General features: G+C 42.7%; 1 protein-coding gene across 3 annotated transcripts in view; it reads right to left on the reverse strand.

Annotated features, from left to right (window-relative positions):
* ITGB6 (integrin subunit beta 6) overlaps positions 1–3,210 on the reverse strand; it is a 70,606-nt gene extending 67,396 nt beyond the window's left edge. For 2 of the 3 annotated variants that reach the window (XM_082630763.1, XM_082630764.1), the window contains exons 1-3: positions 3,161–3,210; positions 2,977–3,052; positions 2,150–2,229 (exon numbers count right to left, since the gene is read on the reverse strand). In XM_082630763.1, the coding sequence (XP_082486889.1) occupies positions 2,150–2,229; positions 2,977–3,052; positions 3,161–3,205 (201 nt within the window). In that variant the 5' untranslated portion in view covers positions 3,206–3,210. Of the gene's footprint in view, positions 1–2,149; positions 2,230–2,976; positions 3,053–3,160 lie in introns of those variants that run through there. The other variant, XM_082630765.1, reaches the window with a different exon arrangement.
* Positions 3,211–11,465: the final 8,255 nt, after the last annotated feature.

An 11,465-nucleotide genomic window follows, 5' to 3' on the forward strand; every position in this document is an offset into this window, starting at 1 on the left:
TCTATTACCAAATCCAGTGACAAAGAGCTTTTTCTGTGGCTTCCTAAAGGGCAAAGATTGTGACATCTCCCTATCTACTCTCTGTCCCAGTTTAATTTATGGATATATTTACCCTTCTATTACAGTATTACTTCACTAAAGTTGACCTCTTGGGGACTTTAAACTCTTAAAGTGTCTTAAAGTGTTCCAGTTTAAGGTCTTTTAGAAATTTCTCCAACATTTGGATGTGGGGAAGGGAAGTGAAAGAGAAATTGTGTAAAAGACTGCTTTTCTGTGTAGGACTCGGGAGTTTCCCAGTTCCCCTCTGATCCACCTGGATATCTGGAGGCAGTGAGATGAAGTGTTTTCAGGCAGAAATGTGGCCATCCAACCCTGGAACACCCAGAACAGAGAGATGCAGTTGAGAAATAAACACCTATCTCACCTAATAGCCACGGCTGCTCTAGAGCGGGTGAGGCTCTGGGCAAGGTTGATCTTGAGGCCTGTTGATTCTCATACTTGGAGAGAAGCAAACCAAGCTCATATTGTTTTTCCTCATTCAGAATTCTAAGCCACTCTTGCTGTTTCACCAACTAAGAAAGTTACATTTCTTCTGAAATTGATTTTTTGAGAATATAATATGTTATCTATCAGCAAGGCCTGTGTATATTTGAGGCCTTAGAGGGGGGTAGCAAATTCTGTAAGTTCCCATGATGCATCCAAAGCAAACCATGGCTTGACAAGACCTCAGAATCTTTCTTAACACAGTGTCACTGCTACCACCTGTAATCACTCTGGCTGCCAAAACGCCAGAGGCAGTTTTAACCCTGGAACCTATTTTCTATCTGCTCTAAGCAGAAGCCTAATTTACTTTTTGCTCCAACTGTCTCTACTGATATCACTGCTTCTACCATTAGTTATATCAGTGAGTGACCTCTCAGAATAATCTGGCCTTCAAATTTGATGAAAATTTGACTACGGAGTATTATCCACAAGCAAAGCTATCCATAGTAACTTAAAAGCCTCTCTTCAATACGTGCTAAAGAAGCACGTAAGCGAAAATTCTAGAGATGGGCATTTTGTTAGACCGATTTGTTGTTTTATGTCTCTATCATGAAACTAACATTGACTTCTTCAGATAGTCAATGTCAAAAAATGTGGGGTTTTCCCTCTTTGTATATTCCCAAACCTTCTTTTGATACGTGAGCTCCAAATGGCATAACTGTCTGCCCTTCTGCTTGAGCCCCCTCAGCAGAGGTGATAGCGGGAGAGTGAACTGTGTCTGTGCTCAGGTCTGCGAGCCCCTCCACAGACACATGTAGTCAAAATGTGGGTTTTAACAGTGACAGCCTGGACCTGAGTTAGGCGACCAGGTTTGTTCCACTTGAACATGCTACTCAATTCTTGCTGAACTTGGCATTCGTATGGTTGGATTTGTGTTTAGATTCTCTTTATGAGATTCAGCAGAGAACTGCTTTCATTCCAGAAAGAGCTAAGGCAGCTCCTTCTTACCAGGAATCATTTACAGATTGCCCAGTCATGTCACAGGAGACACTGATTCTGGATGGCTTGTTATGCATTCCCCAATCCCTTTCTGCTACCTTCACATCATTTTCAGTTTGATCAGATAAGGAATGTCTGTTTCGGGTTTTGTCGTCAGTGTGGTACAGAGTCACCAAGCTCACGTAGTTTTTAAAAGAACTGGATAATGTCTGAACAGTAAAGTTTTCCCCAAGCCTAGAACACTTCCCTCAGATCCTAGTAATGATTCAGAAAGGATGCTGGTCCACAGATGGAATACAACTATGATGTTGAAATCAAATGTATGTTTGAAAATTATCAACTTCATGATCTCTGGTTACCCAGAGCCTCAGCATTTTACATGTAAGCAATTAGAAATGGCTTTAAAATCAGAGGAGGATTCTTTAAAATAAAGAATCTTGAGTTACATATATTTCAGAATAATTTGACATTCACTCCGTCCTCAAATTGCTTTTGAATGTAATCACACAAAGGACACTTGGAATCACAAATGCTTACATTTTCCTTTCCTGATCTGTTTTACTTCTATAACCCTAGAGAAAGCAGGAAGCTATCAGAACACTCAAGGGTGGAATTACCGTAAATGTAAGTGCACTTTTTACAAACAGGCTGAGGTCATTTGTTTTACCTCCTGAGAACACCAGGCACACTGAGGTCCAATGAGTAAGCAGTCCTCACAGGTCTCTGCATCCCCCATGGCACAGCCACCTGTTTTTAAACCCAGCAAGACACAAGGGATTCAGCACACTCTCTGCCAGTCCATTCATGAGATCTACGGCTCTTAAAGTACTTGAACAAAACAATACCAAAGTTCATTTTTTAGTCTTCAAAGATCAGTCTTCAAAATGTGAGCAATCCATAATAAAGTTCATATTTTACATCTGTCATGTTGAAAATAGGCATGTCTTAGTAGCCAAAAATAATCATTCTCTTTTTTCTTAAAATATGAAAATATCTTAACGTTCACAAATACAGGATCATCATATTTATCGTCCTCATTCAGTATCATCCCCCTTTAACTTTTTAAAAATTATTCGCACCCATTAAAGAATGCTTCTCTCTTAAATGTACTGTATTTTAATTTAAAAACTAAGTCCCTTTTCTCTCTCAAGGTTATCACTTTCAAGTGAAAGGCCCTGTTGTACAATAAGGTAGCTAGAAAAGTTACCAAAATGGTTGTCACAAGAGTATTAAGATGTCCTCTTGTGCAGTAGTGCTGTTTAATTCTCTCATTAAGGTGCCCATGCAACCTTTGTATTTATTTATCTTAAGCCCGGAGCATTCGCTGTGGGAACAGCCTTGTGTCTGCCTGTAATTTGTTAAAGTGTTAGTTCAATGACAAAAGAGCAATTGAACAGATCAAGTAAAAAATGACTTCTGATCTAGTTTCTGAATCACACGACAGGTTTGTCAAGCACACTACGAAAGCAATATATTGGAGAACTAACGTCTTACCTTGTACGTGATCATTCCTTCCTAGAAATAGAAAGAACAGGCAAAGCAGTTCAATCCCCATCCGTTTCAGTTCTCGCTGTGCAGACAGATTAAAAAATGAATTACCTTCAACATTACAAGACTAAAGCTGAACATCGTTAAAAGTCTTTCTTTCTTGAAGTGTAAAATTGTAAATACTACTTACACTGCTTTGAAAAGAAACTTGAGATGTAAATAAAAAAGTTTTCATTGAGACTGAAATGAAAACAGAAGCTACCTGGACAGGTAAAGAAGAAAAGCTGTGCTTAAGAGCAACTTCAGCATGATTTACTTCCTTGTTCTCCTTATAAGGAAGGCAGGTGTACAATCACCAAGAAGGTGGGGAAAATTCATTCAGTAGAAATTTTTGTGTAAATTCTATTAGTCTCTCTGCATCCTAGAGAAAGTTGACACCTTTAGTAAAATATTGATCTAAAGAGCAACTGAAATATGATCTAAAGTTGTTTCTAAAATAATTATAATTTAATGTAAATAATAAAGATGATAAATAAAACACAAATATGTAAGTTATGTATAAGGAGGGTTTAAAAAATGAGCTAAAGGAAAATACCTGAGGTTTTTATGTTCCATTGTTAAATCCTTTCAGAGAATTGAGATGAACTCTGAAAAATAAAAATCATTATTTTATAATTTAGAAGGCAGTCTAGGGAAAGCAAAATACTGTGTTCCCTTGTTTTTTAAGGTGGATGAAAGATATTTTTCCATAAGTATAAAATTCCTATTTAAATGCATTATTAGAAAAAATATAATATTTCAAAATTAGTCTCAAACAATAACAATGGAAACAGAAACAATGGTGCCCAAGATTCTGAATCCCTCTCCTCCGCATAGCGACCAAGTTCTCTTTCTCGTGTATGGTCCCTGCTCCCAGTTCACTACTTGGTACATAGAAGGTATTTATTTGTTGAACAGGAAAGTGACACATTTAAAATATAACAATCTATGGCTAATTTCAGGAGTTTGATTATGAATTTTTCCTAATATATTCCAGACAGTGTTTGGGGTTTGCAGATACTGCAAACAAATATGTATTTCGATGCTCTCCAAACTGCTTGACCTTAGACAGGCTTCTCTGTGGCTTGCTTATGTCCTGGGAGATTATCTTTTAAAAGTATATTTCTAGGCAAGCATGTGAAACTTGTGAAGAGAGAAAACTAATTATAGCCTGCTCAGGTTCTTCTCAGAAAGCTATGTTCAATTTTCGACTCCATCATACACAGGAATCTGCAAGAACATGGCAAGAATCCTTCAGAGAGAAACCAGAATTATTAAAGACTTGGGAGGATACCTTTTGGGAGAAAAATACAGTTATATGAAATCAGTTGATTTAGGCTGAAGAAGAAAGATTAAGGTACCGATATCTGTGTCCCTTATATTACCTCTGGGTAATACTGGTATCCTGTATTAGCTGTCATTCATTTATTCATTCATTCATCCATTATTCAATAAATATTTATTGAGCATCTACTTTGTGCTAAGTATTGTTCTAGAAGCAGAGGATATGTCAGTGAACAAAGCCAAGCTCTTGACCTGTGAAGTATATATTCTAGGCTGGGGAACAGACAGATTCTTAAAGTCAGGCTGTCCCTAAGGGCTATGAAAAATGATAAATCTGGGTTCAAGAGGAAAGAGGGGTAGGAAGGGTGTGTTATTTTACTAGCCTACGTACAGACTTCCACCCCAGCCCTAAAATCCTAGCTGTGCTGCTTTGTTTACTATCTGTCCTCAATCACAGCCCCTGTGATGCTCACTCCCTCCCCTACCTCCAAGGCTGAGCACACACCATTTGTGCTGTCTGGAGGCGTGTGCTTCCTCCTCATTCTTCTCACTTGGCTGACTCAGCTCACTATCCAGGTCTCAGCACAGACATCAATGCCCTTAGGGAGAACTTTCTGGTCTCGCCAGGCCTCCCTTCCTGTGGACTTTCCCCAGGATGGCCCTTTCCAATCTGCTTGTAGTTGCCAAAATCCTTGCCTCCCTCCCCCAGTAGACTGTGAAGTTCTTTAAGGCGTTGATTTATTCAACAAGTATTTATTGAATTCTTTACTATGTCTCAGGCAGGGACTATGTCTCAGGCAGGGACTGTGTCTCAGTTATCTTTCTATTCCCAGCAAGTAGCATAATGCCAGACTTTGTAAGTAGTCAATTAATATTCATCAGGTAAATGGATAAATTTTATGTCTTGGCTGTCTAGTATTTTACCTGTGCCAAAGCAGCTACTCCACGAATATTGAGTAAACAGATGTGTAAATGAATAAATGGTTTTAGAAGACACGCAGTGAGTTCAGTTAGGAGAGAGGAAAGACGTCCCCTGCTTGGGTTGTGAGGAAGCTGAGCAAAGACTTAAAATGCAGGGTGGAGCACAGGGGCAGAATTTAAGAGAACATACAAAGTAGAACAACGCTACAAGAAAACCTCCATCCACTCTGTTTTTATCTTGGCACCGCTGTGGAGAATCTGTACCAGGCTATTCGTCGCAGGGGAAGTAGTCTTGCTTCCTGAAGATGTGGTGCCTGGTGCCCTCTCCTGGAAAGTACCCATCCACTCCCCTGGGGGTGCAGGGAGCCCCACTTGTTCCATAAACTGGCAAGCGCTGCATAAACCCTCCTGAATGAAAACTCTGTCCCCTTAGCCAAGCCAACCAGATTAATTACCTCTGTTTCCGTATATATATGGAATTTAAACTGGGAAATACAGACTAAAACTGGGCTTCAATAATGGGAGCTGAAGCTGGCTGAGAGAGGACCTCAGATGGAAGGAAAAGTGATGCCTCTGGAGTGAGTCCATATTAGGAAGAATCGGCAGCTACGAGGAGACAGAAGCCCAAGGCAGAGGAAAACTATAATGAGTAGACAAGGGGGTGGGTTGAGAGTATCACTAGTCAAAGCAGCCGAGAAGGGCCCCTGAGCCACATGAATGGAAAACACTAGAGTTAGACCCACAGACTTACTTTGCCGAGGGGAAGGAACACGGCCCAGGCCGACAGCTGCCATGATCCCAAATGCCCTTCCAGATTGGATCTTTCTGAGGCCCGGCCCTTCCTGGGTTTCCCCAGGATCTTGTCTCTTGGAACAATGTGTATTCTTAGAACAAATTCCCATTGCTTATGGGTTGTTGAGGGTGTCTCTGTATTTCTTAAAATCGAGAGATCCTAAGTCACACCATTTAGATTTTCAGACAGGCTGCTTGGGCCCGTAGGATAGAATCCTACCATCCCAAATGCTCAGGGCCCTGAGCCGGGGACTCTGACTCCATCTGGGGGCCTGACCCTCTTCAAGACGTCTGAGCTGAGGTGTGGGTGGAATAGCAGAGTACCACACAGCCCAGGGAAGCAACATCGCCAGCGCTCCACTCTTCAGCTGCCTTTTGCTTCTGAGATTGTCTACAGTGGAACCCTGACCTCAGGAACCCATCTGACTCACTGTATTTGGCTTGGGTCTCTCCCGGACCCAGCCCATCATTCACATTAGAGAATAACCATCTAGGGTCGGCTGGGCCAGCCCCAGGGCACCTGAAAACACTCCTGGGAGAGTAAACACTGAGTAAACCTGGCTGGGAGCCAATCTGAACCATCGGGACCTTAGTAATGACTGCCAGCTCTTGGGATGGCCTTGCTACGTTACCAGCTTTCTTTCAAGTACCAGTGACAAGTCTCCCACCAGTTGTCTTTCTAGGAAGCATTTCATAGTGAGTAGCTGAAAGGAAACGTAGAAATGGATGCCATCCCTTTGTGTCTGGTGCTGCTGTGACTGTGTTTGTGATACACTGCATGGCGGGCTGTTCACAGGATGCTATGGCTGACCTCAGATGTGTGTAACTTGGGGGCACAGAATCTGGAAGTGGACACCTTCATTTCACATTTCAAGATCTTTAGAAAAATTCTTTTAAAGAAGGATGTGTAACAGTTTCCTGTCACCTAAGTGTGTAATGCCCACAACATGCTAAGTGCTAGAGAAGTTTTTTGCAGCCTGGGACTTACATTCTAGTCTGGAGTTTACTTTTTTTAATTTGATAAAATATACATAACATAAAATTTATCATTATACCTGTTTTCAAGTGTTTTGTTCATTGGCAACAAGTACATTTACATTGTTGTGCAACCTTCACTTTCATCTCCAGAAATTTTTCATCATTCCAAACCAAAGCTCTGTATCCATTAAGCAATAACTTCCCATTTCCCCCACCCCCTATCCCCTGGAAACTACCCTTCATTCTATTTTCTGTCTCTATAAATTTGAGTGTTCTAGGTACTTCATATAAGTGGAATCATACAATGAAGCCTTTTTTGTCTGTCTTATTTCCCTTAGCATAATGTTTTCAAGGTTTATCTACATTGTAGCATGTAGCAGAATTCCATTCCTTTTTAAGGCTGAACAATATTCCATTGTGTGGATATACCACATTTTATTTATCATTCACCTGTCGCTGGACATTTGGGGTGTTTTCACCTTTTGACTATTGTGAATAATGCTGCTATGAATATTGGTGTACCAGTATCTGAGTCTAGTACTACTGTATGTCATTGGGGATAGCATGTATCTCTCGGCACTTTAATTTCTAGTCTGTGAAATAGTGATAATATCCACTTTTCAGGATTATGGTGAAGATTTAATTATACCATTCTGTGATGAATCCAGATTGGGCAGGGTCTGAAGATTGTATAATTTGGGGGACCCTGTTTAAGAAAAGGAATGCAAATGGGAAATAAATTGGATATAAAAGTGTATATTTATTTAAAGTGAGAAAGAGAGAGGGGAAAAAAAAAAACCATGACAACAAATTACTGAAGCCTTAGAGATTCCAGGTCCTTTCTTCTTGATATCACATTAGGTAATTAACCAGAAATGCTTACCCAGAAATGCTTCCTGGTGGTAATATGGCTTCCCATCCCCACCTGGAGCCATCTGCAGCTCCCAGGCACCTGGGCAAGCTAGGGGCTGGGACTGAGGCTCCATCTGTTTATGGTAAATCCCCATCTGACTTCACTCAGGATTTGTGTTTATGGTAGATAGCTTTATTGGGCACTTCCTTTGTGTCAGGCATTGTTCAATATTTTACTAGTATTGACCTATTTCATTCTCACAATACCCCTCAGAAGTAAGAACTATTTGACCTCCATTTACCAGATGAGGAAACTGAGGCAGGAGAAGCTATGGAACTTGCCCACCGTTGCAACGGTGCTCAAGCAGCAGAGCCCTGGACACGGATTTCTCCCCCCAGTCCGAGCTCCGCATCACCGTGCAAACTGCCTCCTGGTAGATAAGAGATGTTCGGAGAATCCTAAAGCAGCTGTCAGCAAGAAATGAAATTCCCCAAGGAACCTTTAGGTAAGTCTGTCTCTCCATCTCTAGACCCCACTTTCCAGCTCTAGCTCTGTATCCAGCTGTCTCCTTTTTGGTTTGTTTGTTGTTCATTCTGTGGATCATTCACCACCAAAAATGAGACAGAAATGTGGTCCTGGATTGTACAACATTTTTCTTATTCCTCCTTTGATTTACATCCCGTAAAATCACTTAAAAGCAAAGGAAACAAAACCTGTTGCCCTTCAGGGGAAGGTGACAGCGCTGGGCCTGGCATTGTGTCCAGGAGAAGACAGTGGCCGGCATTTCCTGTGGGCTGGCGATGACCCAGGATTGATTAACTCCTGGGCCTCCAGTGGCAGCCACCCTGCACCTCACGCTGGAGCGCAGGAGTCAGTCACCTACTAGGAAAAGGAGGACGGTTCTCCCTCGACAAGTCTGATGCCAATCTTGTACGTCAGATCTGCTTGGGAAAAGCACTCAAGGAAATTGTTAGGGAACTTATTTTGAAATCCTAAAAGAACTGAGCTCCTTCTGTCTTTGAGCTGTGGAATAAATCCACAGATGAGATTTTCCATAAAATATCAGAGAATATGAGTTTAATCTGCTTTGACTCTCAGAACGACTCTTTGTTGCCCGTTTCCCCATCTATGAAGCAAATGGTATGTCATGGCAGGAAGTCCATGTGAACAGACAGAAACGTTGATTGCAGAGTAATTCACTCATTCACAGCTTGCAAAACTGCTGAGCACTCTTTTCTCTTTTCTTTTCAAAAGATAACTCTAGCAGTCTAACCCGACGTTAGGATTCCTTCGTTTTAAGCAAAGTTTTTCTTTTTTTCTGATGAGCACCATCTCTTATGTCTGGGGTTGCCATGGGGCGGACATTATTAGCAAAAATTAGCTCTGATTCATTCATTCGTTCATTCATTCACTCACTCACTCATTCAGGAAGTATCTACTGAGATCCTACTACGTGCCAGGCACTGTTCTGGGAACACAGTGTTGATTAAAACTATCAAGGTCTCTGTCTCGTGGAGCTTGTGTTCCTGTAGGAGAGACAGACAATAAACACCCAAACAAATAAAGATGTCAGATGGTGATCCGTGCTGAACAAAACAAAGAATGGTAAGAGGTCAGAGAGTGAGCAGGGAGTGGTGGCCAGGGAAGCCTCTGATAAGGTGACATGAGTACAAGGCCCCCCTGGCAGGAGTGTCTGGGGACAAGCAAGGCAAGGTGGCCGGTGAGACTGGAGAGGAGTGATGGGTGAGCACAAGGAGGTAACAGGGGACCAGCCAGAGAGGCACAGGGACAGTGAAGAGCTGTCACCAGAGCCCCATGGGCCATGGTCAGGACTCTGGATTTGTACTCTGAGTGTGAAGGGAAGTTTCTATGGGGTTTCAGTGGGTCATGATATAGCTTATGTTTTGAAAGGATCCCTCTGAGCAGACTCTAGAAGCAGCAAGGATGAAGCAGGGAAACCTATCGGAGGCCATTTCAGCCTTTGAGGCCAAAGATGAAGGCTTGGACAAGGATGGTTGTGAGAAGTGATTGGTTTCTGGATATACTTCCAGGGCAGACAGGATTTACAAATGGATTGCTTGTAGGGAAGGAGAGAAATCGGGGGCTCAAGGATGACTCCAAGAGTAATGGAGGCTCCCACGTGGTAACCCCACCATCACCAACAGGTTTCTCCAGATGTGTCAGAGACACGTGGTCTAGTGCATGCCCATCAAAAGAATCACAGTGAGCTCTAGTCAACTCTCATAACCCATGAAGTGATAAGCGTGCAAAAGGTGTTCTGTGGCAGAACAGCAAAGGCCAGAACTATGCAGGAAGTGCTCTAGGGTGAGACTGTCTACACGCTTGTGTTGTCAGCATTCCTTCAGTCCAGTGAAAGTGTGATTAGCTGGTATCTTCTATTCTGGAATTTACCATGACTTGGTTTGTGGGAGCAAAAGAAAACCTGCAATATCCCTGTGGTCCTGCAGCCCTCTCTGGCTGCACAGGTAGACTATTGGGGTCAGCTTCAGTAGCAAAAGAGTCTGTCCTAACAGATTTTTTAAAAAACATATTCCTGGGGCTTCCCTGGTAGCGCAGTGGTTGAGAGTCCACCTGCCGATGCAGGGGACACCCCCGTCCAGGAGGATCCCACATGCCACGGAGCAGCTGGGCCCGTGAGCCATGGCTGCTGAGCCTGCGCGTCCTTGAGCCTGTGCTCCGCAACGGGAGAGGCCACAGCGGTGAGAGGCCCACATATTCCTCATTAGGCCACTGTAGTAAGGCAGGTGAGATGGACATATTTTACATTAAAAAAAAAATCTTGCAAAGTAGGATTTCAGACTTCTTTTCACCTTAAAGAGGCAGTTTATGAAGCCGCAACACTAAGGAAGCTTGTTATTCTTTAAAAAGCTGGGGAAAATGGTGACCAATGATTACGTTTGAGGAATATCCTTGAGGAGGTCCATGGATGATTTATTTCAACTGCCATTTTAGGGGCCTCTCTGATTGTGGCTGATGCCCACTCACTGAATCCTATCAGTACGTTTACACAAAATCGGATAGGGAAAAGGACTGAGTGTGATGCAAACACCCTAATCGTTGAAAAGACTAAACAGTAAATTATTTTAAAAAGTTGTTCAAAATTAACCAGATTAGGGCTTCCCTGGTGGCGCAGTGGTTGAGAGCCTGCCTGCCGATGCAGGGGACACGGGTTCGTGCCCTGGTCTGGGAGGATCCCACATGCCGCGGAGCGGCTGGGCCCGTGAGCCATGGCCTCTGGGCCTGCGCGTCCAGAGCCTGTGCTCCGCAACGGGAGAGGCCACAACAGTGAGGGGCCCGTGTACCGCAAAAAAAAAAAAAAAAAATTAACCAGATTAGAAGAGGTGAAAGAAGAAAAACCTTTAAAAGCAAACTCTGCTGGCATCTAATTAAAAGGTAAGTTGGATTTTTATACAAGAGAAGCAATGAATCTATATATTGCTGGGTGTAATTACTTTCAGACAAATAGTGGCTCCAATGAGCTGTCAGATGTGATAGGCTAGTTTGAGGGAGTATGACAGCCACCCGCCTGTCCTGCGACCTGTCGTCTCAGCACCACTCTGGGTGAAGCTGTGTTTGCAGATGGCCCTTCCAGATGTCACGTAGCTGA

This window comes from Mesoplodon mirus, assembly GCF_964341445.2.
Source record: "Mesoplodon mirus genome assembly, chromosome: 8".
Lineage (NCBI taxonomy): Eukaryota > Metazoa > Chordata > Mammalia > Artiodactyla > Ziphiidae > Mesoplodon > Mesoplodon mirus.